Source organism: Alligator mississippiensis, chromosome 15, assembly GCF_030867095.1.
Source record: "Alligator mississippiensis isolate rAllMis1 chromosome 15, rAllMis1, whole genome shotgun sequence".
NCBI classification, from domain to species: domain Eukaryota; kingdom Metazoa; phylum Chordata; order Crocodylia; family Alligatoridae; genus Alligator; species Alligator mississippiensis.
The window spans coordinates 8,611,053-8,638,687 of NC_081838.1; the positions used below are offsets into that span (position 1 = coordinate 8,611,053).

Below are 27,635 nucleotides of genomic sequence, written 5' to 3' on the forward strand. Positions count from 1 at the left end.
GTGGTTGATCTGTTCTTCCCAGTAGCCGCAGACTGTCTGTCCTTAGGGTTTGGCCTAGTGTCTTGAGCATCATTTGTGTTTGAATAGGCTTGTTTGTATCATGGATCTGGTTGTTAATGGTGTTGGCACAGCTCCCAGGTTTCAACAAAGTTACTGAAATCAAGCTGGGATGGCCTTGCGACTCATTAAGCTGTGAGAATTAATCCCGCACTGCTCAGCCTCATGAAAAGTTAACTCCTCACTCAGTCTCGCGCTTTTAGTGTGCCTTTGTAATATAGCACAGTGGTGAAATACAGGCCCAAGTGTTGTGGTTCAGCAGTATCAAAACCTAGCCCTCCCAGTTTCATCTTTTTTTCTACTCTGCGTAGGATCTCCGTTATTTTCTAAGAATCATTACGTTACTTCAGGCAGGCTGTGTTTTTGCGCAGATAACATTGCAAGATCGTTATTTCTAGCTCTCTCTTCTGCCTCTGTTGTTGCGAAAGCTCATCTTTTAAACCCCTCCCGTATTTAGTATGAAAGCAGTTTCTGAGAAGCCTTTGTATGGAAGAGTGGCCTATTTAAAGCATGTGTAGCAACTGCAGATGGGTTCTGTGCCATGCATCCGTTGAAAGGCATCTTCCTTGTGAATCTTCATTGCAAGCAACAGAGGAAAATTCCGTGTCTGAGCTCAGCTCTGACGTGTACCTGCCTAAGTCTGGTGTCCAAAATGGCTTTTGAGCTTTAACTTCAACTGCTCTATTTATATTTTAAATAAGTCTCCTGCATAAACCTTTGTTCATGCTAGTACATATCCTGCAGTAATGCAGGAAGGCATAATTGTACCATACAGCTTGGGCTTCCTCAGGCTGAACTTGTCTCTGTATTTGGGGGGGGGGGGGGTGAGATCTCCCCAGCCATTGCTTTATTCCCCTGTTTTTTACATGCAAGTTGTGCCTTATTTGGAAGGTTCTCCATGTGCTTCATAAACTACACAGATCCTAGTGAAATGCAAATCTCTGGGGAAAGGAGGGTAGCAGGCAACTGGCTCATGCTGTCCAAGACAAATAGTGCGGGGAGGGGATGTTTTGGCCAGTGATATCTCAGCAACCCCTTGCTTCTAGCAAAGGTGCCTTCTGGTACTTAGTGTTCACGCTGACCAGATCTGGTCCTCTACAGTCTCCTTCAGTTCCTAGGAAGGATGAAGAGCTGAGTTGACTCTCCTCCATCGCAAAACCATCATAAGCGAGACTTTGGTATTCCAGGATCAATGCTTAAACACCCTGTCCCTTCATCGAGGATTGGAGTGTTGTCCAAACTCTGAGGATCAACAAAACGCACAAGAGACGAGTGTAGTTTTTGTAGCATCTTTTATTGAACCAATTTATTAGAAGGGCACTTGGTGCCCAAAAGCTTGCCCAACGTCTCTCCCAACTATCCAGTCGGTCCAGTAAAAGAGATAACTAAAAAACCTCTTTGCCTCTGGCACGTTTTACCAAGGTAGTTTTCAAGCACCCACAATTGTTCTTGCCCTCAGCTTCAGACACGCATGCTGTAGAGAGCGACTGCCATTCCTTCCACACCTCATAAATTTGTATTAAAATAGCAGGCTTGCAGCTGCGGCTCTCAAAATATCCTTTTATTAAAAAAAAGAAAGAAAGAAACATGGCCTTAGCTAACATTTTTGTATAGGAAGAGAATGTTGAGGAAAAAGTTTCTAGTTCCAGCAATGAAACCCACATGAGTGGCATATTTTGGTCCAATCTTGTTCTTGGTATACCCCCCCATTTTCTTTCCCTCCCCAAATTTAGATGTGCATTTTGCACCTCATTGTCTTCCCAGATCTTACCAGCTGATGTAAATACTGGCTTCTTAATAAAGCTTTTGGCAGCAAGAGTGCCTGCAGTTTGATTTTAGGGCTGTTCGGAGCTCCATTTTTTTTTTATTTTTTTTTTTTTATACTGTTTCAGTTAGAGGTTGTGTGGGGTTGTTTTTTACCAAAATAGTTGAAATGATACCACCTCTAGAGTGGATGAACTACACTGATGTAAACGTGCTTTATTTAGTCCCTAAATTTTACGGGGAAAAGCACCTTTATACCAGCATAGCTATTTTCATTCACCGTGTTGGGGTTGCTGTACTTTTGCTGTACCAGTATGTCTACAGGTACAGGCTTTTGTATGTAGACAAGCACCTAGTGAAGCAAAGAACCTCTCAACTGAAGCCTTCCGAGTCATACGCAGTGTGGAGAAGTTGTAATGTACAGTACATGCAGTGTGCAGTCCAACAAGAATATTTTTAGAAAATTTTTTTATAGAATTTTTCTCCCTCAAATGTTCTGCAGGTTGATGAGCCGAGCATTTCCCTTTTCTAATGCTGAGGCATGGAAGAGGGAGAAGGATGCTTTCAGTGAAGACTTGTTGAGGTGAAGAAATGCAGGGAAGCTCTTTTCTCTACAGGTCTAGTCAACTAAAAGACTTATTTCCAGCAGGGCTGGATTGTAGGCAGAGCTCGGTTAGGGCTAGATGGGCGAGAGCTGAGAAAAGGACCAGGCCAATGTAACGTTAGTATAGTGTTGAGCAGGGGTCCTGGTTTTCTTTGATTTAAAAAAAAAAAAAAATCCCCAATTTTGGGGTTACAAAAAGTAACTCCAAATCCACATTTTTCAGTGATCAAAATGAAACGCCACTCTGTCTGCTTATGATGCTTCATTTTAATCATGGAAAAATGTGGAATTTGGGTTACTTTTTTTAACCCCAAAATTGGGAATTTTTTTTAAATCGGAGAAAACCAGGATCCCTGGTGATGAGCACAGTAGGAACCTGAGTGCCTTGCAGTATAGTAAGCAGTGTGACTGACTGGTTCTCTCATCCTTCCCCTGCGGAGGAGAAACGTGCGATGGAGGCTTGTTTTGATTTGCTTAATGCACGCATTTTGATGCGCTAAGGAGATGAGGTAACGCTAATGGGCACGTTTGCACATGTGCTTTTAATGCATATTAGCCTATTTTAACATGCATTAAAGCATCACAAAAAACTGAGCTCTTTAGCTAACGTGCATTAAAATAGGCTAACACGCATTTTTCTAGTACCCCACAATGGAGGTACTAGACTTAATGCGCATTACCTAAAGTGCATTCATTGAATATGTAAATGCGCCCAATGTCTCCTTTGTTTTTAGAGCAACAGGCGGTAGGATTTGTGGTGGCCCCTTTTTTCCCATAGGGCTTCGCAGGCTTAGGCCAGCTTCCAAGAAAAATTAGTCTGTACAAGAGAGACTTTACCAGCAGTGTCATGCCAACAGAGCAAAGTTGTTGGCGACAGTCTCCATCTTCTAGATAACCCAGCCCCAAATCATTGCGCTCCATTTGTGGGACTTGGGTTTCCTATAAAATATCAAATGAAGTTCAGTGTAGGGAGCGAAGTAGGATGGGTTTATGGTTGTCAGTGGTGCTGAGTTACGCCCTGCCATTCTATACCACGGTCCCTCCGCAGTAGTGATCTGTGATATTACTAACAAAATGACTTGCTCTGTGTGGATTTGGACAAATTCCCTGCCTTGGTTTCCCCACACATAAATCTAGGGTAACTGAAATCCCTTTGAGCATCTCGAACTAAAGAGATTGTAAAATATTTCACACTTAGAAGAAAATACAGCAAGGCAGACCAGAAATTGTCTTCAAACAGGAGTTTTTCTTAAATGGATTCCATCAAGCCTTTACTAAAAGAACATTCCTCGTGGCAGGCTGGTCTTTCATTACTTCTGTCAAATGCTGTACATCTAATTCTGTGTGAAGTCCTGCTTAAGTGTTACCCTTAGGAGCATGTCTAGTCTAGGACAGAGTGTTTGGCTTTTTTTAATGAATTTAGCTAGCGCAGGTTGGGACTATGATAGGGACTGAAATGTAGCAAAAGAATTAATACTTTAACGCACTAATGTCCAAATTTATGGGCTGATTAATACCTACCGAAAGAAAGCATCAGACTTAATTGCTCAGACCTGAAATAAGCAAAACTGACTCATCGCATCAATGTCACAAACAAAATCCTCCTCAGAAAGAAGTGTCCTAATAAGCCTTTCAGTTTGCTGCATCCTTTCCCCTCTGGTTGTGACAAGTAATGTGCAAAGCCCTCTTTGTATGCAGATATGTATGTATTTTAATTAGATTAGCGGTAACTTAAATTAATGAGTTAGTGGTATCAATTCCAGCCTCTCCCTGAGATCTGCAAGGTTAAGATGCAGTCTAGGTGTAACAATCTTTTTTTGTAACACCTCTGAGATCAGTCTTCCTACCCATACAGCAAGGACTGCAATCCAGGTTCTTATCTCCTGGCTCGTGTATTGCAACCCTGTATTGCTGATACACATACGGGCATTGCAGCGAAGATTGCACTCCTAACCCCTTGCTTTAAGCATGTCACTGCTCTCTGTGCATCCCTCTGCATCACATCTAAGTTCCTTGTCTCTGCAGCACTTTGGCACTCCCTGTGTCATTCAGCAATGAAGCCAGACTCCCACCACTGACTCGGCTATGATGCTGGCTGCCGCCGCCACCACCACTGACATGTGAAGTTCTCCAAAGCAAGCTAGGCTGCTGATGTTCTCAGGCTGCTTACCTGGCATCTTAACCTGTATTATGGACCCCTTGCACTCCCCATCTGTAACCTCATCCACATGTCATGTCTTGTCTTAAAGCAGCAGTTCCCAAACTGGATTTTGACCCCAGATGGGGCCGCAGGGGTTGGGGGCTGTGGGTTGACAGTGAAAGGCCATGCTGAGGAAATGGGGCCATAAATGGGGTCATGCTGAGGCAAAGTTTGGGAAGCGCTTTCTTAAAATTACGTAGTTCCTTTGCTAAAGAACTTAACAATCTTTTTCTTGTTTCTTTTGTACAGCACTTGGCACAGTGAGGTTCTCTTCCATAACTAGCACTTCTAGTTCCCGCAGTAATACAAATAATAAACTAGGTTAACTTCATTGTCTGACAAATCTGTTTGAACTGATCATGTTTAAAGTACAGAGCCAACATTTATAGTGCATATGCTAGCAACCAAATAGCTGGAGACTGGTTCCTCTTCTGATACGTGGCAAGCCCCAAGTCACAGGCACTGAAATGGCCAACAAACATTTAAATGCCCATTGTTCTTATGTTTGTCCACTTGAATTTGACTTGTTCAGGTGCCCTGCCTGTGTTTCTATGCCTGAACAAGGGCCTGCTGCTTTTCCATTGTAACCTTTTCACTTCTGAATTTCCTGAGTGCTCACACCTTGTTTTTTTGAGTAATTACAGCATCCCTTTCCTATTTTCCCCCTTGTGATATGAATCTGTATTCTCAACCTAAACTCCATCCTTTTATATAAATGTTTCACTCCAATCCCTTTGGTTTAATTAAAAATAAAACTTCATTGTGAACACAAAAGAAGAAACAAAAAGGTAATGCCACACATTGGATGATGTGAAGATGTATATCATCAACCTTAGAACTCCAAGAACCAGATTTACTGGTGTGTGCTGAGTGCCAGCTCAGCACCACCAGTGTTTGAATCCTGGTACCACAGTTGAAAGAAGATAGTTGCTGAGCAAAATTCAGGCTGGGCAGTGGGGTAGAGCTGAGAGGTAAGAGAGTGATGGGGAGAAGCGTCTGTGGAGGGGATCAGGGTGAGTAAGCAGCATGTGCGTCTAGGGGAGTGTCCAGCACCAGTGTTGGAGAAAGGCAGGTGCGGGTATGGGGCCTATGCAGGGCTGGGTTCTGTTTGGCAGAAATGAATGCTGCAAACCAGGACAGAGCCACTGGTAAAAGGATCCCAACTCCTTCCTTGTCTATATGCCTTGGTTACACCCGCACTCCCCCTCATTCCCTCCTCACAGAACCTCCTCGGCACTTTCCTGTGCTCTGCCTGCCCTTACAATGAGGCTTGCATGCGTTTCTCTGCTATAGGAAAAGAACAATTAACAGCAGCACAGGAACCAGAACCGGTATCTGAAAATCTGAAGTGCATTATGTGTCCTGGGCTCAAGTTGTACTGTAGCCCTTAGATCTGTTGATTGTCACCTTTATATAGATGAATCACCTCCTTCCTGCAGCTGTCTGAGAGCTGCTGGTTGTGTTCATGGTTGCACCACTAATAAATCGCTTTCATTTGTGGGTACCTCTGGTGATTCTGAAAAGATCTGGTTCCAAAGTAAGTTTGTTGGGTGCAGAACATCTGCACGGTTGACATTCACCGATACTAATCTGATATGTCGATTTGTTTGAAAACTTCTTTAACTTTGCTGGCAGAACTCACCTTGCCTACATTTCTGTTGGGTTTGGTGACTGAATTCTTTAAGCAAGCCGCAGTGGGCTTGATACAGTTTAGACGACCAAAATGGATGCAACCACTGCTACCACATTCAGACTCTCTTTTTTTTTTTTTCTCTTTTCTCTGAGTCTTCCTGAAACCTAGCTGTAGCAGATCCTTTAGTTATTCTCATTCTGCTAATCTACAAGCTATTAACTTCCACCAAAAATAATGGATACCAAAAATGCAATAAAGAATGCCTTGCCCAACTATCCCAGCTGTGCAGCTGGTCCAATAAAAGATATCGCCCACAAGAATCCTTGCTTCTCGCATCACTCCAGCATTACAAAAAATATAATGGCTGTTTCGTTCAAATCTAATAGCAGTGTTTTTCAAGAGGGCTGTCTCTTCTATTAAGCCTTCCTTAATATGTTAACTGGTGTATTCAGGAGGCTTCTTTGGACGGTATGTGTCGGACTACTCGAGCAAAGTACATTTTAAAATGCAGTAGCCTTGACTTTATTTATCATCTTAGCTTTAAAATGTGCTTAATATGCAACAGATCTCCTGATTAGGAGTTGTTGAATTGGTGAAGGTTTTTGTTACGGAGACAAGGCTTAGAATTTTGTTGCTATGCTATAAGAATTGCTAATGTAGTAATACTGCTAATAATATGTAAAGGCAGACAGAAAGCAGGGCAAGGTAGCACCCTAGAGACCAACTCCTAGGCAAACATCATCCCTGTTAGCTAGAAAAAATAAGACGCATAGTGGAAGTGATTTGCCTGATGTCCTGAAGCCAGTGGCAGAGCTGAGAATAGGGCTCAATTATGAGCTCGTTTTGCACTGAGGGTTGTTTCTGGTTCAGTTGGAGGCTGTCCACGCACAAATTTTCTGGATCAGCCTGTTGTCTAGTGGCCCATCTAGCCTTCTGGCATGTGCACAAACCATTTTATCTCAATCTTATTCATATCCGTGTCAAAGATAGCAGGAGGCGAGAGCCCCTAAGAACAGAAAATCAGATTTACTACAGAAAAAAATGTCCACCATTGTTTTTTGCCAGCACTGAAATCCTTGGACGAACAGTGTCGCAGAAAGGTGAAGTACGACCATTGTCCAGCCTCACAAACCTCCGTTTGAATGGTCTGGGTGCAGAAATGCTGTTGCTGCTTAAGTTGCTGACTTTAAGTGGGAGAATAAGCATCTTTAAGGAGCACATGAACTCTCCACAAACAAAGCTCCTTTTTTTGTGTGCTTCATAAGGGAGGTGGAAGACGGGAATAAGAATATACACCATCTGAAAGCAGAATCTCTTTCCCGGTGACATTTTTTTTTCCTCCTATGTGATGGCAGCTGCTCTTCAAATCTGCACTGGCAGAACTTTTCATGATTCAATAATCTGTCTATATTTCTTTGCATCCCCTTGCAGTTTGCAGCATGCTAAAAATCATCAAAACCATAAAATATTGTCTTGCAGCTGGGGTGGGGGAGAAGTGTAGTTCTTCCAGTATCCAATCATCTGCTTATTCTGCCTGTTCTTAAGAATAGAATTTATTGAAGCAGTTTATCCTGGCTAAATGTGGTATAAATCTGTGCACATATATGTACCACAAGTCATGTTCTATAGTGAATGAGCAGTTAAATGGGTCTCTCTAAAGACTGAATCCTCTTGACACCTTACAAGAGCTGTTAGACTGCAGTTTTCAGTGTGCAAGCCCCACATTTTTTAACAGATGCCTGTTATGCCTTCAGACATGGCTGGGTAGGCAGTCTGAAATGCACCCTCTCCCCTTTAAATTAACATGATCAAAGCCACAGAAGTAACAAATTACCTTTTTTGGTAAATTTTGTAGACTGTTTTAATATGAATTGGAGGCATAAATGCCAAACGAGGGAAGCCCCACAATCTTAAACATTGGTGGGGGCAACAAACTGCTTAAATGGTAATATTTAAGGACAGTTCTCTTCTGCTTTTGTTTATTAAATGAAAATAAAGATTGCTGCTCTATAAAAAAATAAAATAACGCATTCCCTTTTATGAACATTTATCCTGCATGTTTAATAATAGCTTATCAGTAGAAAACAGTTTGCTAGCTAAGTACCCCACACAGTTTGAAACCCCACATTATTAGATTTCTAAACTTCCTAATACTCTTACTCCTTTTCCCCAGCCCTGTGAAGTCAAAGGATAACTTTAATGCCAATTTTCTTCCAGTTAATCTGCCACTTTTCACATTATCACAGTGACATAATTCTTAATCACGTAAGTGGCTCCTAAGACCTTCTGTTTGGAGTAGGGGAGATTTTGCCATAGGACTGATGGGACTTTGGTCGCTGTGGCTGCCTCAAGAAGAGGCCTACTGCCTGAGCAGTAACACCACCTTTCCTTCCTTGTGGCTTGCAGTGTATCGAACGCCCAGTGCTGTCTGAAAGGGAATTCGGACTCTGTGACCCATACAATCCTTGGTGCTGAGGTTGCCAGCTGTAAGACTTGGCACTCACAGCAGTTTCATCCTCAAAGTGCTGTTCAGACATTAATCTGCACAGACATGTTGTCCTTGTTTTATAGCGAGAGAAACTGGTGCATGAAGAGAGGAAACAACTTGTCCAAGACCACACAAGTCATGGGCTAAATGGGTTAGAAATCTGGAACAGCAGAAACCAACACTGATTTTTCCCTCTCCCACTGTTGCTTCAGCTGGGAGAATGGACTAGATGACCTCTACCCCTTCCAGTCGGATTTTTCTGTGATTCTGTAATTGCTCACCTAGGTTGTGGAAGTGCTAAGGGAGCTTTGGTGTGCCCGTTAGTCCAAAGTCTTCCCTTGCCATTAAAAGCAACATTGAAAAGTAGGACTGTTGTAGGTTCAGACTTCCAAGGGCTTTTTAAGTAGGCAGTTGTATTCGGTCTCTACTCAGTGTATCTTCTGTTGGCATCGCGTCCCACCAGAGACTTGGAGAAAACGGGTGACAAAACAACTCTCGCACTGTTTGAGTCAGCTCGTCAAGCAACTCTCCTGGTTTGGTGCGGGGACAGCATTGGGCAGAAAGAAAAGAAACTGAATGCTCTTTCAGATTTCTTGGTTTCCTTTGATGCATCTGACTGCAAGGGTTTGGGTAGATGGTTTTGATCTTTAGCTGCAGTTGGTAGATCTATTTAGAATGCCTTGCTCCGCTCTCTCGGAAATTACAGTTATTTTCAGGAGCGTTTGTTCTTTTCACCCTTTGTTTTCATTGAGTGGCACAGTAAGCTTATGCATTCTCCCTTTCAGGCTGTGTCCAGATGAGCACGGACATGCGGTAAGTGGCACCGCAGACCCGTCTGCAGTGCCACACATTGCACTTGCAGGTGTTCTCCATGCTGTGACCTTACAGTGTGGGGTTTGATTTGTTTTTTGGGGGTTTTTTTGACCCTGGGAGATCCAAAAAAAACCCACACTAAAAAGAAGTGGAGTAGTGCACATGGCCACAGCCTGACTGGCAATGCGCACTTCCTGCCACAGCTGCAGCCCCGGATCCTGGACCTCCCAGATACCAGCCAAGGCTACTGGCACCAGCACAGTTGCCAGCCCCAGTCTCCCCTACCACAGCCAAGGTAACTTGCCGCATGCTAGCGCACACATGGCACAGGTGTTCCCCGGGGACAGGTAGCAATGGCACAAGGTGTGCCACTGCTATTTGTCCCTGAGGAAACAAATGTCCATGCTTGTCTGGATGCACCCTCAGTGTGCTGGTAATAACCAGGGATTCTGGTTTTCTCTGATTAAAAAAAGAAAGATGACCCCCCCCCCCCCCCCCCATTTTTCGGTTAAAAAAAGTAACCCCAAATCCACATTTTTCCTGTGATCAAAAGATTTCTCTCTCTCTCTCTCTCTCTCTCTCTCTCTCTCTTTCTCTGTAGATAGATATATCTATATATATCTAGATAGATTGATTGATCTAGCAATAGATATGTGTAGATATAGATATATATGTATTAATGATGTTTCATTTTAATCATGGAAAAATGTGGATTTGGGGTTACTTTTTTAACCCAAAAATTGGGGATTTTTTTTTTAAATCCGAGAAAACCCGGATCTTTGGTGATAACTCCACCCCACCCCCCTGGGATCTCCATTTTGCTGGACTCTTTGATTTATGTAAATTGATTACCCCCCATTTCTGAATGAGGTTGGATCTCGGCTGAGGACTGCACAGTTGAGACTCACTCTGGAGGAGCCCAGGTGATACTGTAGACTCTGGTTAGACATTTGGAAAGAGTGGTGTGAAACTCCTCCCTCTTGATGTAGAGAGAGCATTTACTTTGTTCACAATTTGGGATCTCAGATTGAAAAAGCCACATTTAAGCTTCTGTCTGTCCGTGCTTGTCAGGGCTTTAACCTCTATAAGACACTCATCTTGTTGTTGTCAACCAGGCTTTGCCATCTCAGACTAAACCCTGTAATGAGCTCTCTAGGGCTAATCTTAAGAGCCTTCAGGAAACAGGTGCCTCAAGCCGAAAGCAGCTACATGTGTGTTCTGGGACCTGCACTAGTTTTATAGTAAACTTACAGGCAGAATTTGAGGCTCTGCTGTTAACTTGGTTGGGTCCTGAGTACTTCACTTCCCAAGGACCTGTCTTTGTGGGGGTTGTTATCAGAGACCCTTCAGCTAAGAGTCTTGTGGCTTCGGAAACTGCGTGCAAGGTGGACCCTTTCCATAAGGTGCCAATGGCATCGAGACGTTTCTTGAAACCCTGGGCTTTCAGTGCTCTCAGTAAGGCCCAGCTAAATTACCTCTAGGTTTTCTGGAAGGATTGGAGGCCAGGGCTGTGAATTGCCTTATTTGCTATTCAAGCTTTAAGTTTATGCTTGATTGTGTTAACAAAGCATCCTGGTTACTATTCTTTATTTTTATATGAAGGCTATTTGTTGGCTGTGGTTTCATGTCTCCATAGGCCCTTGAACTCGTATGCAAATCTAAACATAGTTCAGTATTGTGGTACGAGTTCTTCAAGAGCTGCGTTGCAATCTACCCATAACACACAACTAACGGGCTATGAGATGGCACCCTGCCAGCATTGAATTGGCACTTTAGCGGGGGAAAATGTCCACATCTCATCAGCTCTTTCAGCTTTGCAATTGCCCTTCTGTGCTGCAGTAGAAAAAATGAAGTCACTTAAAAATAACCTTAGAAGAATCGATGCTTTGTGCATTTTAATGAGCTAAACATGTCTGTCTGTCCACAACACATGTGAACGTGTATGCACACGGGATGTGTGCGTGCATACTTTTGCTGTTTGCTGCATGCCTTAGAGCACATTCCCAGATTAGCTCCTAAAAATACCAGGTTTCTCTGCCCTCTCAGTCCTACCATGTGGCTTTTTTTTTTTTAATGGCTAGAAATGTGGAAAAGCTGATCTAAAAGAGCCTGTGTCTTTGTGAACCCGTTTTGGCTGCATTCTGGTTCCATTTCTGCTCTTGGCTTGAGCGATGCAGGCTGGCTCACCATGGCCAAATGCCGAACTTGGAGTAAGTGAGACTGGAGGCAACACGAGCAGCCAGAACATGCTCGCTCAGTAAACCTCCTGAAGAGATAACATTTGCTTTATTATAGCTTTTTAAAATCCAGCCATAAAAATATCAGTGGGTGGATGGAACCATTATTCCTAGAATTTCAGGTGGTGGGGGTTACTTTATTTACTCTTATTTTTTATTAATAAGAATAGCTTCACTTGTAGTATAATAGGACTGAGTGCTTTGTTATCCTTGGCTATAATCTGTGATAAACTATCCCTGCCATCAGCTTTGCAGTTTACCCACTAGGGAGCCGGATTATTGCCTTGTAAAACGGAGCACCACTCCTATAATCCCTTAATTAATTAAATGACAAATTTTAGTTCTCTCCCATTGAAAATATAACTTGTGCAGAGAGCAGACTTGGATTTATCTCAGCGCTTCTTGGTTGCCCATTTTTTCTGTCGCGTGTCACTGTCTTGTGTATGTGCGCGCGTGCTTTTTTTACTATATTAAATAGTAAAAGAAAAACAAACCCTTGAATTAATACCCTGTCCTTCTCCAGCACCTTCTATTGGAGAGATTTATTAAGCCTGTGAAATACGACAGAATTGTCTCCATTTTGCAGATGGTGGAACTGAGAAGCAGAGAGTGGAAAGTCACTTGCCAAAGCCAGGCAGCGAGTCGTGATTGAACCCAGGAGTGCTGACTGCATAGCCTTTGCCCTGTTAGCCCATACTGCCTGGAGCTGTCACAGTGCCTAATGAGCTGTTTTAACAACTGGCCGAAACTTTGTCTTTGCAAAATGCAAAAATTACTGGGTCATTTGAAATCTAATTTAAACTGACTGGAATTCCTCTTCCCTACTTGTGACCTAGGGGCATAGAAGAACCTTCCTTCCCCATATCATCCAGCACTGATTAATTACGTTCCTATAAAGAGCTGCTTCTGCTCCTGATATTTTGATTTTTTTTTTCAGCTTATTTAACAATTTTTCCCCCTCTTTTCTTTCTCCTCAGCTTAGCGGAGCTGCATGAAATATGGGAGACGACAGGCCGTTTGTGTGCAATGCCCCAGGCTGTGGACAGGTACGTTTACAGTATACTTTATTGTGAATGTGTCGTTGTGAATCAAAGTGGCTGTTTTATCACTGAGGCAAAGAGTTTAAAGCTGGTGTTTTACGTGATCACTGGAGGTAATCAGATCGGAGGATTTGCAGTGTGTAAATCCAAGTTATGAGCAAGTACAAGCACTCCAAAGTAATGAAATCTGCCTGCCTTTGTGCTGGATTGTTATTCTGCTGGTGTTTTTCACAAGATCCGCACAACCCGGAGAAAACATGCTGATCTCCAGTTAATGTTTTCTGATAGCATTGCTCATCTTCTTTCAAGGCTGTTTAACCAAAGGACAGATATTCATTCTCTGTCAGGATGAGTTAGCTGCTATAACATATTTGGCAAGGCAGCTGAGAATGTGACAGTTGATGGTTTGTGCTATGTGAACCCCAAACTGCTGGGGTCTATTTTAAGCTTACCAAAAAAAAAAAGCCAACCCCTATAGAGAATGTCTTCCTCCAGAGGCTACCTGCTAGGGGTAGTTGTGAAATTCTGTTGTGCTTGCTTGCCCAAGGCAAATGCTACTTTAAGTGAGTAACAGCCTCTTTCTTCATGATAAAGGGCAGGTGAGTAGACCCATATGTGTGGGCTGGTAAACTTCCATCACGGGTATTTTTGCAGTTGAGTTAGTGCTCCAGCAAAAATCTGACTTACTGAGAAGCATAATCTCTGAACAGACAACAGAGCTTCCCCTGCATTAAACCGATGCCTCTTCTTACAATCCCACCTTTTAGGCAGCTCACATGCTCTCTCCTTTTTTTTTTTTAAGGAAAAAAAAAAAAAAAGGGGAGAGATGCACACATGTATTTGAATGATCAAGCTGTTCTATTGGGCAGAGTTGGTAAAATCCTACAGACATTTCATACCCTGGTGACTGAAAGCTAATGAACTAAAAGCCCATGTGTCCTGAAATTTTAGTACCAGAACAGTTGAACAGGCCTCTTGCTAAAGGTTTTGTGGTGTGCTTTTTTTTAGATCTTTAATGATCCCTACATGCTTCACTTTTCTGGCTGTGGCTATTGGATAATGGGTTGCCAAACTGTTATGGCTATGGTGAACCTGGGAACCATAACTGATTCCCAGAATGCTCACCCAAAACAATCTTAGTGTTTTAATGCCTCTTGTGGGTATCTCAATTAAAATTAAAAAAGGATAATTCTGTACCCTTGTGATGCATGCTTTAAGACGGCACAGGGGTCTTTTTTGGTTGGTTGGTTGGGTTTGTTTTTTGTTTTGATTTTTTGTTGGGTTTTTTTTTTTGAGATTCATTATTTGTAGAGTGGAAGAACTGATAAAAATGTTGTCTTATTAACCAATCATTCTAACTATTTAAAAAAGACACAGATGTTTGGTTGCTTCAGATTATAATCTGCAGCATTTTCTGCCCTACCTTGGTAGATGTGCGGACTTGTTTGTATAGCCTGTTTCATCTCAAACTCCTTTGCTCCTGAAATTGTTCAAGTCGTTAAAAATGGCACGTGTCTGAGAACCTAACGATATGAGAACTTCAATCCTATAGCTCTAAATCGGACTTATAAGTAATTAAAGCAAACCAGAAATTTATTTAAATGCAACTTTAAACAACCTTCACCTGTGAGAGATGCAAGCATCTGCTTCTCCTTTTTGCTATTTCAGACTCTGTAGGCACAATTCTGAAAAAATGTTGATTTTAATATTCCAGTGTTAGACTCCAGGTTGTTCCCACCAGCTTCATTCATAGAAGGGACCATTTGTGATCTAGTCTGGTCTCCTGTATAACACACAGGCCATAAGATTTCCTGGAATGAATTCTTGTTTGAATCAGCGACATACATTTTTAGAAAAAAATGTAGGCTCGCTTTCATGGAGAACCTATTACAAGTCTGGGTAGATAGTTCCGATGGCTTACTTTTTGTCTAGTTCCCAGTAGAAGAATCACAGATCACCACCCCAGCTGGATGGTAGTAGGCCCCTTATTGCTCATTTTCACCTAAGGCCAAGGTTAGATGGGGAGAGAGATGGGTTCTCTTTGGGCCTGGTAGCTAGGTGCACTGGTAAAGGGCTACAGGAAGGAAGACTTCCTTGCTGCAACTTTTCCTCCATATCTATCAATCTCACCCTTCTTGGAGACCCCACTACATGCTTACCTGTGACGTGTCAGGCTGCAGCCCCTTTCTAGGCTTCTCCAGAACCCCTCACTGAGTTTCTAGTTGCCCTTCTTTCTACATATTTCCCTGTATGGTCACCCCTGTTCAGAGCCTGACCAAAACAGCTATCGGTTTGGGAGAAGGAAGTTCACTGGGGAGGCTGTGGGGCCTACTTTTATCTCCTGTTTCTGAATAAACTTCCACTAAGTGGTATCTACTGACTTAACTGACCTTGTCATGGAAGAGAGGGCACCGTCCCTGGGTGTCTACTCGGTGTCCCTATTGGTTTCCCTTATATTAATGCTTTGACACGCACTCCCATACCTGTAGGTGGTGGTGGTTTAATTTCTGTAAAAATAATTTTTAAAAAACATAGAAAAATGCTCTGTTATGACACGGTAGGGGGGCCGGGCACCTAAACTAGATGAGAAGCTCTTGCTATACCCACTATATAATTGAAGCTAGTGGGCTTTCGGTGGGTATGTAAACATGTTTTGGTTGCTAGGTCTTTAATGGCTGTTATTTTTGGATTCTGTACACGATCACTTCCCAACAGTGAGTCTGATGCGACACAGCTGAGTTCTAAATGTACTGCATATACTTTTTTAAAAGATTCTTCTGAAGGTCGTTTCAGTGGCTTCTTTTCGAAGAGGACAGATGACGTGCTTTTTCATTTTCCACCCCACCCCCTGCCCCCCAACCCTCTGTTGCTGTGGAAGGAAAGAACTATTCTGCAAGCAAGAATGCATGTCTTGGCCCCACCACTCTGTTTAAAGGGAACGAGGGATACGGAGGCATGCTGCTGTACTGAAAGGAACAGATGGACAGCCATGTCTCAAGGCTTTTGTTGGGCATGCCAGGTGAAACTGCCCCACAAGATCTTGTTGCTGAAGGTGACAAGCTAATCATTATTAAAATATAATAATCCTGTTTCAAAACACACACTTGCTGATGAAATACACCCAGAGCGGAACTGAATGCTGTCGCTCAACTTGAGCATTGTCGTTAGAGTTGAAAAGTAATGACGAAAAAAGGTGTAATGACACAGCACTGACTCATTAATGCGGAATAATTAAAAGTGCTGACATCTCGGTTGAGACATTCAGGGCAAAGTTCTGGGAGTCAGCCTGTTCTATTCACAGTGCTGTCACTTAAGTGACTTGCCCAGCATCACAGTAATTTGATATTGCTGCCTGTTTTTCTCTCCTATAAAAATGTGCAAGGGTTGAGAGGGGGGGAAGCTCAGCCACCTTTCTGAAGTGTTCCAAGATTCCTGAGAGAAAAATGGAATCAAAGCATTGATTGATTCTGCAAAGCATTGTTCTTCGATAATACAGTGTGGCACCTCCAATACTCACTGTGAGAAGTGGACATCTGGAATTTTATCAAGTGTTATAACGAAAGCATTCAGGGGTGTAGGCTGTAGCATGAAATAATATAGAGGGTGGCAACTGTTGATCCTCCTGGATCATTTCAGCCAGTCGCACCTCCCAAAAACTGAACATTACCCGATTTTTTAGATATATATGACACAAACCGTCATTTGGAGGCTCTTCCATCACTATTTTGAGATATGCCATTGCCTCACACAGTTGTTTGCTTTTTAAATCCACCTTTAATTTAACAGTTTACTCCCTTTAAGCTGATGCCATTGTGGTGAGGCACGTGGAATGTCCAAGAAACTAGAAGCCCAGAAGTTTCACGAGGCCAGAAAATGATTTTTCTTCTTTGTGGTTTATTGTGTCCTCTTATCTTGTCATATAATAGAAATAATGTTTATGGCATTGAAGCCTCAGCATCACTTGGCATTTAACCAACCTCAAAAGCAGTTTATTGCTTTGTATACTCTTCCGCCATGACCATTATCTCTTAAATCTCTATTGCTTCATAATATACGAGGCAACAAATGGCTCCTGTGATTGGTTAAATGTGGAACCGAAGCTAAGGTGTGTTTTATAGCCTGTATAATACAAACGAATATAGATTATTCCTGTTATACAAGCCCGGATATTAAAGAGAAAAAATGGCTCTCTCCTCTCTCCAAGAGTCCTCCCTGTGGCAGGCTGTCCTCAATAGGATCTTGTCTTGTGCCAAAGCCTCAGCTACTCTGGGAGTTGGTCCTGTGATTTCAGCTGTCATGGCCAGCCTGTGATGGAAGCCATCCTTGTTAACAATGCAAACGGTACAGCAAATGGCACCATACTGGTGCTGTTTGGTTTTGAGTAGGTGAGAGCTACGCCAGGGCAAAGAGCAGCTTGGCTTGCTGGTTTGAAAGCCTGTATCAACCCAAATCTTTCATCTTTAGATTTTCCTGAGCTTGAGGATGGGTGTGGGCTCCCAAAAGCTTGCAGCAAAATATATTATTTTTTTGTGATTTCTCAGTTGGTCTAATAAAAGATATTATTTCTGAACCAAGAGTTCTAAAGTTTTGCATTTCTTTTTATCTCAGACCAACATGACTATCAAATACAATCCTTGTATTGGCCCAGGTGCACCAGTGTTTGGAAATCCCTATGGTACTCAAGTGTCCAGGTTGTAGCCGTATTGGTCTAGAGGCAAAAGGAATCGGAACTGGTGGGTAGAGGTGATTATCTTTTATTAGAGCAACTCGATATTTTTGCAAAAATAAAAAATAACAATCAATTGCAAGCTTTCGGGCACAAGGATCCTTCTTCAGGCATAGGAGACAAGATTGTAAAAGTTCTCCCAAGTAGAAATATAACTTATTTCATAGGAGAGTTAAAGGTGTGATAAAATCTCCTGTGTGGCACAGTTCAGTTTTCAGATAATTTGAACTGAATTCACACACACAAAGCCCTCCTGAGCAACTAAGTAGATACCTTGTGTGCAATAGCTTTGACATGAAGGGTAAAGAGGATTGACTCATAACTGGGTTCATGTTTCAGTTCCTTGCTTTTGGGAAGGTGGTGTCAGGCTTGCCACCTGCACACCCCATGACTGACTTCCTCACAATGAAGTAGTATATTAATTTTCTAAGATTTTCCTAAATGCTTAGTTGGGGATGGGGGCGGGAGGTAGATGCTCAAGAAAAGATAATTTTATCCAGCTGTGTCTGTGCCTGAGCCCTTCTCTGACGTAAAAACTAATGGGAATGCTGAGGTCTTTGTGGAGAAGAGAGGGATATATGTCAGGGTGTGTGTGTGTGCACATGCCAGACCTCAGTAACCACACTTGTGGGCACCTATCCTCACCCATCAGTCTTCTAGTTGGGGTTAAACCAGCATGTTTGTGCCAGCAGCATGTAAGTGTTTGATTATAATGTTGGTAGCAAAGAGAAGCTGATATAACCAGCTTCTTTTAATTCTCCCCGTTAGATTGGTTTTCTGCAAGTACTAGAGTTTGTGTAGATTTCTGGCCAGTATTATATTTTTAAGTGGTCTTTGTTGATACAGAATGAATAGAAAAGTCAAAGGATTTAAAAAAAAAAAGCCCTTTGTGAAACATTCATGCTGATTGGTCCCTTACTTTAAAAGCAAACAGGATCTTGCCTATTTTCAGCCCAAATATATAACTCAGCTTGAATTGCGTAGTTGTTCTTGGGATCGTACGGTAGAATCTACAGAACTGAGCTTCAAGACGCATCAGATTTTCAAAGGTATTTAAATTCCTAGCTGCCATTGATTTCAACTGAAGGCAGTGGGAGTTTGGAGTATAAGTGGCTTTGAAAATCTGCCAGGTATTGATCAAAGGGAATGGATTACTTGGAGAAGGAACTGAAGGGATACAGTGTGCTGGCAAGTTTTATTAGAATAATGTATGCTCAGTAGAATCTGGGCATGGCAGGTACGCCCTTGTCAAAGAAATATCTAATAAAGTTGTGGATACTAGTAGTCCAACCAGAACAAAACACAGACGATTCAGAAGCAAAATGTACTCGTCTTTCAAGCTTTTGTTGTGCGTGGACAGATGCCAAGTGCATGCATATGGTTATGAACTGTACTGAATCCCTGCTGCACCTGTGACTTAAAGATCCAAGGCACTGAATGCAATTCCTTTGTTTTTTGTTTGCAAAATCCTCCAAGGAATCAATGGGAGGAAGGAGGAGGGAGAGATTCCTAGTGGGATAAACTAATGTCCATCACACCTGTATTTGAAGCTGCCATGCAGCTGCATACAACTTAAAGCAGAGAAGCATCTTGGTTAAAGGTCTTATTACTATATTAGAGTGCAAGCTCTCAGAAATATTTTTTTTTTCAAATTTAGTTGTTAATAGCTCCGGTGCCTGTACACCAAGCTCAAAATGGTAGACATTATATAATGGAAATGCTTGGGAAGATGTGTAATATATGTCCATAGAAAAGTAGGTATCTGTTGTGTATAGTAGCTCCTTTTTCAGCATTTAAAAATGCATTAATTTCTTGACAACCCGAGAGTTACATTTTGCAGCAAAATGGCGTGTCCCACCTCTTTGCTGAAGGTATTTTTGGAAGTGAGGAGGGGAAAGCTAATTTTGAATAATAAGCTTGAAAAGGCATCTGAAACCCGTAAATGTTTGTTTTTTTACACTCCTATAACTTAAAAAGGGCCAAACCAATTTAAACAAAATTGGATAATAAAAAAAATTGCTCCTAGGCTGAGCCCCTCTATGCCAAGTTCTTGCCTAGAATGAATTTTTATGACCAAATTATAAACCCCCTAGAAATGAAGGTTTAAAATGGAAATGTTGACAGACCTTTAACTACAAAAGCACTATAACAGAGCCTCTTTTTATAAAATGGCTGTTTTAAAATATAATTAAAGACTTAAATATTATTTAATAGCAGCATTTCCTGTAACTTGAAGACTTAATCATCCCTATGGCTGGGCTTCATTGAAGTTTGGAGAACACCGTTTCTGCTTTACATTTGAAGCACGCTTGTGGTCCTGTAGCAGCACAGACACTTGTCTGTCAAATGGAAATGGGCCTGGCCAGCTTTCCAAAATTTCCCTTGTCTAAATAAGAGCACAGATGCCAACCAGCGAGCTGGGCTTTTGCACAAATGCTGGTGAGGGTATGTGAAGAAACTTAAATATATATCAGCTCCACACCCCCAGTCAGCTTTTAATAAGAGCTCTACAAAATAAATATGAATAGGGTTTTCTTTTGGGGAGAGAGTATCTTTCCACTCTTCCCTGTTTCATCCCTAAGTACGAATGTCACTTTTTAATATGAGGACTGCCATCAACTCCTCAGCATATGCCTTCTGAGCAGTAGCTGCCCTTGGAAAAGCTTGTTCACAGCAGCAAGCCTATTGCTATCAAAAGTCCTGGATCTGAGCCTGCAAGCTTTCCACTTGCAAAACTCCTGGTGAAGTCCATAAGAGTCAAGTGCCATTGAGACTTTGCCAGGTGAGGATCTGGGTTGCAGAAATGTCTAAAAAGGTTTGCATGTAATTAACTCCTTTCTTCTGCCATCTGTCTCATAGTTGCCAAAAACTAGGGTTAGCCCTAGCCCTGTGAATTGTAATGGGGCATATATAGGATTGCATTGCCGTTGAGGGGATATTTCCATGTTGTCAGGCTGCAAAGGTTCTTTGCATTGAGGTAGATGCACCTACCCCTGAGGTTTCCTGATGATATGGTATAGCGTTGACTCTAACTTTTTTTTTTTTTTTTAAGACTAGACAGGAAAGGAACTCTCCGAAGTGCCACCTCCTAATTCTGCCTCCTGGATTTCTTGGGAACTGCATTATATCTGCAGTCCCGACAAGCCAGATTCCTTTCTGCCTGGGGCAAGGAGAGAAGACCCTTGCCAGATCAGTTCTAATGACAGAATTGTCTTGGTAATGGTGGTGGTGGTGGTGGCACTGCATGTAGAGAGAACCTGGCTTGATCTTCAACCTAGGTTTAAGAGGTGATGTGTGTCCAGCTTTAAAAGAGCTCATGCCCTATGAGCCAACTGCACTGGAGTGTAAAGGGATTCTGTACCCAGGTGGCAACACGAAGAACAAGAACTGCTCTACCTCTGCCCATGTATGAATGGCCAGGTCCATAAAAGCAACCGGTTTCTGCTGTCTACAGACAGGGACAGGCTGGAGCACCGGTAATGGAGGTCATGCAGGAAAGTAACAGGCCTCATCCCAAAACTGGTCTGCAAGCCAGAAAGTATCAAGAGATTTTATCAGAAAGTCTTTGCAGTGTGTCAGTCGTGGCAGGACATAAAACCCAGGTGTTGGTAGCTGTCACCCATTTTAATGGAGAATTCCACCATACTCCTCCATCATATGTGTATTCTATGCACAAAGATGCTTCATAAATGCAATTTCCAATTTATAGTCTCAGCTACAGCATTGCCACCTGCATGCCTGTCCCTTCTGTAGGTTCACCTGCATATGTTACCATCAATCCTGCTGTTCAAAACAAAGGTTCTCATGGAGATGGAGCAGATGTTCGGCTTGATGTGGTCTTAGAGCATTCATTCTAAAATATTAAAAATCACACTCAAAACAGTCTGACGAAGGGTGTTTGTGCCTGAAAGCTTGCTAAGAAGAATTTTTCCAGCTATTTGAGTTGGTCTAATAAAAGATACTGGATTTACCCAAAGAACCTTGTCTGCCTATGTCCTTAGATCAATGTGGCTACAACCAATAGCCCCGAAACGGTGTGAAGTAGCAGTCAGCTCTGTCACTATCTTCTAGAGACACACAGGACAACTAAGTACTGGAATCTGCTCACAAAAGCAGTTGGGTAACAAGCAGGGTTGTTCCTTTCTGTTTTAATGGTTAGTTCAAAGAGTATAGAAACTGCAAAGGGGGAGGTTGAGGTTATCTAATCTTGCTACAGATGAGAGAGGAGGCCCCTGATCCTATCACAACCCTGATTTTTATTTGCGGAATGGCTGTCCGTGCCAGTAAGCTTTCATCTGAACATAATCCCCCCCTTATCAGGACTTCTCAGCCAGGTTTGGTTGCTGCTGTAAGTTAAGGTTGCAATTTAGAAGTTTTTATCCTGGCTCCCCACAGCTTCTCCTCTCCTCCCTTCTCCACCAGCAGTCTTGGAAATGGCAAGTTGCAGCTGTAGCCACCCGATTATCTAGAGATGATCTTTAAAACACGATCGTTTCTGTGGACAACCAGGACTGACAGGGAGGTCACAAAGAGGAGGTAAATGTGTTACACTTGACAGTGGAGTAACTGAGGATCTGAATGGCTCTGATTGCCTTTCTGTGGCCCTTGTTGTCCCAAAAGACACCCCAAGTTTCCCAGACAGTATCTTTTATAGCCCTTCTGAAACGCAGCTACTTCTGGGGTGAAGGAACCAATTGATACTTGGTATGCTCCATGGGGATGCAGTAGCAATTTAAGAGGGTTTTGAGATTTTGCTGAGAACAACATAATGGAGCTTAGCCCTTCATCTTTTCAGAGGAAATATGCTGAGACTGTTGTTGGTGAGGGTGAAACTTCTGCTGCCGGGGAAGGATACCGGTCGGCCATCCACTTTTCGGCTCCAAGTCCTGTAAAAGAGCTAGGTTTTGCTTTTTAGCTCTTGTCTTTTAAATGCAGGGATATTTTGGCATGTGTTATTATCTGGTCAACTGCCGCAAAATAAATCCTGGCTAGGAACCCTCCTTTCTCTAAATTTTCTGGTGCTATATCTCACTCTCTGAGGGGCAGGGGGGAATGAAAATCTGCTGCAGTAATGTAATTAGTTTGGATGCTGATCAAGTAGAATGTCCCCTGCTTGGAAACTGGGCTTTCCACGACGCCTTGGGCTGCAGATTTAGCAGGCACACTAGCCAATGCATGCGCTTGACTCGGGGCTTAATATTTTAAAGAGGGTATTAACATTCTTCCCTCTTCCCCCCTGTACAGGGGACTGAATGCAAGCGATCCCACTACACGCATTTCACACCTGCGGTGCCAGTTGGTCGAGCTGCAAGCACAGCTCGAGCTAATGGAACCGAGTTTGGAATTTCACGTGTGTTGCCAGGTTTCTGGCCACGTTAATTTTTTCTTACTGAGCCATATCCTTGTTTGTTCTGGTACCAACGTAGCCAGGAGACTGTACAGCGTTTCCCCTGCAGTCGAGTATCCCCTCTCTGATTTGGAAATATAATCAGCTCTGCAGAAACACATGGCAGTTTCACTCTCCGAGCGGTCTCAGAGATGTTTTCTTCAGTGCTAATTTTGAGTGGGTTTCACACCCACTGAGTTTTGCTTTGAACAAACCCCAAATCTCAGCACAAAACACAATCGGAACCTCCGACAGAGTTTCTCCTCTAGTTCCATATCATAACTGCCGACTTCTTCATATTCTGCCAGCGTGAAGCCGGGTTTTTGAGCCAGGATCTCTTATTAGCTTTAGCGGATTGCTCTGAATCTTGAGTTTATAACAAAACCAGACAAGCCTCTGATGGCTTCTAGTTACTTTGCTGCTTGGGGCTGATACTTTTTGTATTGAATGCTGCTCGTGAGCTCGTTAACCTCATGTGATCCAACTGCAACCTGTTTTTCATCCTCGATGTGTGGAACTGCTGATCTACCCTAACACAATCCGAAAATATAGCACCGATTTCAAGGGAGGGCCGGATAAAGAAAGGAGGCTTGCTGTGAAATCACAAACTATGATCAAAACTTGCATGATTTCTTCTGATATTCATGTTAGCAGGTACCTCTCTTTCTAGCCCAGATGCAGCTTTGGTTTGGTCATAGTCTTTTCTAACCCAATTGCTGTGGTTACTCTAGAGAGAGGTACTACCTGCTTCCATTGTAATCACAGTATTAGATGCTTCTGGTGTCTCATCCCAGGCAAGTTGTGGTTTTACCACAACCTAGGTTCGCCTGGCACTGTTTTTTTTCCCCCTAGTAAAAAATAATCATAACAGCATTATTGGCCCACAAGGCTCCCCTTTTTTTATTAATCAGGAGTGGAAGTCTTGGTCTCTCCAGCATCTTCTATGCTGGACTGTAATGGACTCGTTAGAAGCCAGCATTCTTGCCCATGTTTTGCACTAACAGGAAAATGTGGCTTTCTGGTTGTATTTAGCTTCTTGGCCAAATGATATGTTGAAGTTATGGCAGTGATCAGCCTTTAATGTTGCAGGTTCTGCCCAGTGTGAAAGCCTGTGGTCACATCACCATCAATGAGAAAGTAAAGCTTTTCAGAGCAGGGAGTTTTAGTTGTGCTATTTTAAACTGGGGGGAAGAGGGCTGTTAAATACATACCCAACTTTAGTAACACTTTGAATAAAGAGCGTTCAAAAGCCCTCTTCATCCTTTCAAAGAAGGTGTCAAGAGCTTATGATAAACAGTTACCTCCCAGGGATTTTCTCTTTCAAATCCTGAGATTTCCAGGGGTTTGTCCTCATTAGGAGCCTCTGGGCAGGCCCTGCATGGCTGCAACTTGAGTACATCTTCGTTGGGTTGTTGCCTTGGTGTAGGCATGTGGAGGAAAACACTCTAGCAATTTTCTCCTGCCTTTAACTTCTGTGGCCCTTTCTTTGCATTGTATAGGAAAGGTCACCCAGGCAATCTTAGGGGTTTGTTTTTTTTTTACAGCCCACCCTTAAAAACAGGGGTTGTATCTCCTGACAGCTAGTAGCATTAATAGGAGGAACTTAGGGCAAAGTACCTAAACCCAGGATAAAGGAGGTACTGGGGGTCTTGGCAGCAGTGCGAAGGACTGCAAGAGTGGTGCCCAATCTTTTTGCCCTGCAGGCTGGATGGTTGGTGCCTGGTCCATCCACTGGCCGGATCCAGCTGGCAGACCTCAATCTGGCCTCACAAAGGGAAGTGGGGGTGTAGCCTAGCCCTGACCCAGCCACACAGAGGTGGGGACATAGTTTGGGAATATTAATTGCCACTGTTCCATCCCTGCCAAATTTCCCGACCTGTGGAGCGCTCTGCACATCGGATGCCATGGCTCCATGAGTTGGATTTGGCCCGCAGGCCGGTGGATGAGCACTCCTGTGCTGTAGGGTTTTCTGAGAGGTATAAAAGACGATGCAGAAGGGTTTTGATCCCTTCCTCCACGTTCCTAAAAGATTCCCTGCACACCCCCCCCCCCCCCCCCAATAAATCTCGAGAGGAACACGGCATCTTGTTTATTTAACACCTGCTTAATGATGCAAGCCCAGAAACTGCACCACCACTTTGCAAGCACTTGTACCAGCTGTTTCTCTCGAATAATTTTTTATACGCTGGATTAAAACAATAAAAACATTAAAGGCCTAAAATCCCCCCTGAGAGCAAACATCGAGACAATAAAGAATTGTGTGCGCAGAGGGGGTGGGAGAATCGTGCAGCAGCGCAAAACAAGCTATAAATTAATCTAGGCAGTAAAGCTTGCTAAATTAAACCACTTCATAAGCTCTTTCAAACTGGAGAAACTCTCTTGGAAAGTTAAGTTTTCTGGCTTCTGAACTTCAGGTTATTTATAAACGGTTAGTGCGTCTTGGGTAGTTATGTCGCTTACTCATCTTGGGCAGATGAGCAAGGTTTATTTTGGGGAATAAACAGGTGAAGTGTTTATGGTCACTGGTATAATTGCCTAGACTTCAGACCCTCACCTGTTGCCTTTTATCCGCTTTTCCAGCGAGTGGGTTTAGTTGGGACTCAAATAGCATGCTTCCCAGGGAGCGCAGCAGGACAACGCTGCTGCAAGGTATTGAAATGTTCATAGCTTATAAAAGTAATCTCTTAAAGGACTCTAGCTTGGCACTGTGAGCTGGACTTCAGTGTGAAATCATGGTGTGCATTCATCTCACTGTCACACTTTTGTTAATTTGCATGTGGCAATCGCTGGCCCACTCGCTTCCTTTTCAAAGCAACGTTTTACCTTTTATCAAAGACTTTGTCAAATCGTGTTCTACTGACGTGGTTCAGGCAGGCACATAATATGAGGTGTCTATATGGGACTCATTCATAATGATCATACAAGTCTCTCAAGCCTTCCCTCCTACTGCCAACATCCTAGAAATCTGCTAAATGGCCATCCACCCTGTTACCAGATACTCTGAGGCCTGAAGATACAGGTGCAGTTTCTCCACTACAAAGTCTCATCTCTTGACATCTTAATTCTGTGCTTTTAGCCCTTAATTTGCAAACTCAGATATTTGCATTAGGGGATATTCTTTCAAATTGGTGTTTGAGGGAAACATATTTTCTGAACATGTTCTTGCATTAATTACAAACAAATTGCAGTTGCTGTGTTGGCTTGTCTCTATCTGAATGCAAGTCTCTTATGTTCTATTACAAACCTAAAATCCAGAATGATTTCACTGACTACAAGTTGTGTTGGTTTTTTTTTAATCGTATTCTGAAGCTGATGATACAGAAACAACTGAGTTTCAGGTCCCCAGAGAACACAAGCAAATTGATTTCTTTTTTTTTCGGTGACTTCAGCTGTATTTTTCTGTTGCAGAAATGCTACACATTTGGCACTGCAGCTAGGTAATTTCTGCTTAAGAGAAGTTTAGGAACAGAAGTGTGGTAGGGGAGAAGGACTGTAGATCAAAACAAACGTGCAGCAGCAAAGCTACATGGAGAAAAGCTTATGCATAACCTTGCATTATGTTAGGCTCTATCCATTCTAATTTCTGTAGCACTTACAGTTTATCCACTTAATTTTTACTAAGGGGTTGCAGATGGAAAGTAAAATGTTAAAAGGCTTTGCCATTAGGAGTAGCTAAGAAGGCAATTAGAACTGTGTGTTAGTAGAAGCCAGCCCCAGATGAATTGCATCTGGGGACTTTGAAGCAACAGACACACACAAAAAAAGCTTTTTTTTTTTTTTTTTTTTTGGTGCTTTTTATCAGGCAACAAAGCACACAGCTAGGACTAGAGGAATGGGAGCTCACGAATGGACTTTCCACACTTAATTTCAACTATCTGCACAAAAAGATTTGCCAGTCTCCTGAAACCTGAAGATGAGCTAAGGAGCGGGGAGGAAAACATGAGAACAAGGAAGCTCTAATTTACACCTGCAAACCTGACTTGACTTGTAGTTATGAGGTTGGCAGCTTTTGAAAGGAGACTAGATTGCATAACAATTACAGATGACTAATAGAAAGGGCAGCCAGGCTGGACCAAGAGATGGAAAATTGGCTCAGACCTTAGAATGCTTTGGGTGTTTTTACTATAACCATTTACAAGAGGAAGACCTGGGTGGGGGGAAGCTCAGGCTAGAGTGTGAAATCAGTCTGCTGCACTATAAAGTCCTAAAGCTTAAGATACTTGAGACCAGGGGATTCTTTAATCTTTTCATGGTTTAATACAGAGATCCCTTTAATGGGCCTTGTTAATAGAGAGAGAATGCCATGTTCACTGATGCTTTCCAGGACCACCTCCTTTTCCAGGAGCAATCATAATGCCACAGGAAACGCAGCAGATCTATAGGTCGAAGATCATTGGGGGAAATCATTTAACATCTTGTGGCTAGTCTTTTTAAATGCGATTTAGAAGTTGGGAATTGGCTAGCACCACGTAACCAATTCAGTTCTCCATACACATTGATGGGTACAGACTGCTGGTTTGAGAACTGTTGCTATTCATTAAATAGAAGATAATTCCAGATACCCTTTGTTTCCTCACTGTAATGTTCTTTTAATGGGAGATGGATGCAGTGACAGATCCGTAATTTCCCACCTGCCATCTTTGTGCAACCAGGATATCAGCTGTCATGATAAAACGGGGGGCTTGGG

General features: G+C 42.7%; 1 protein-coding gene across 2 annotated transcripts in view; it reads left to right on the forward strand.

The window, feature by feature from the left end:
- The window catches only part of LOC102560267 (cyclic AMP-dependent transcription factor ATF-7), an 87,318-nt gene that overhangs the window by 12,745 nt on the left and 46,938 nt on the right, over positions 1-27,635 (forward strand). For both annotated transcript variants that reach the window (XM_014609633.3, XM_006273357.4), the window contains one exon: positions 12,774-12,842. In XM_014609633.3, coding sequence (XP_014465119.1) covers positions 12,795-12,842 — 48 coding nt within the window. In that variant the 5' untranslated portion in view covers positions 12,774-12,794. The remainder of the gene's footprint in view (positions 1-12,773; positions 12,843-27,635) is intronic.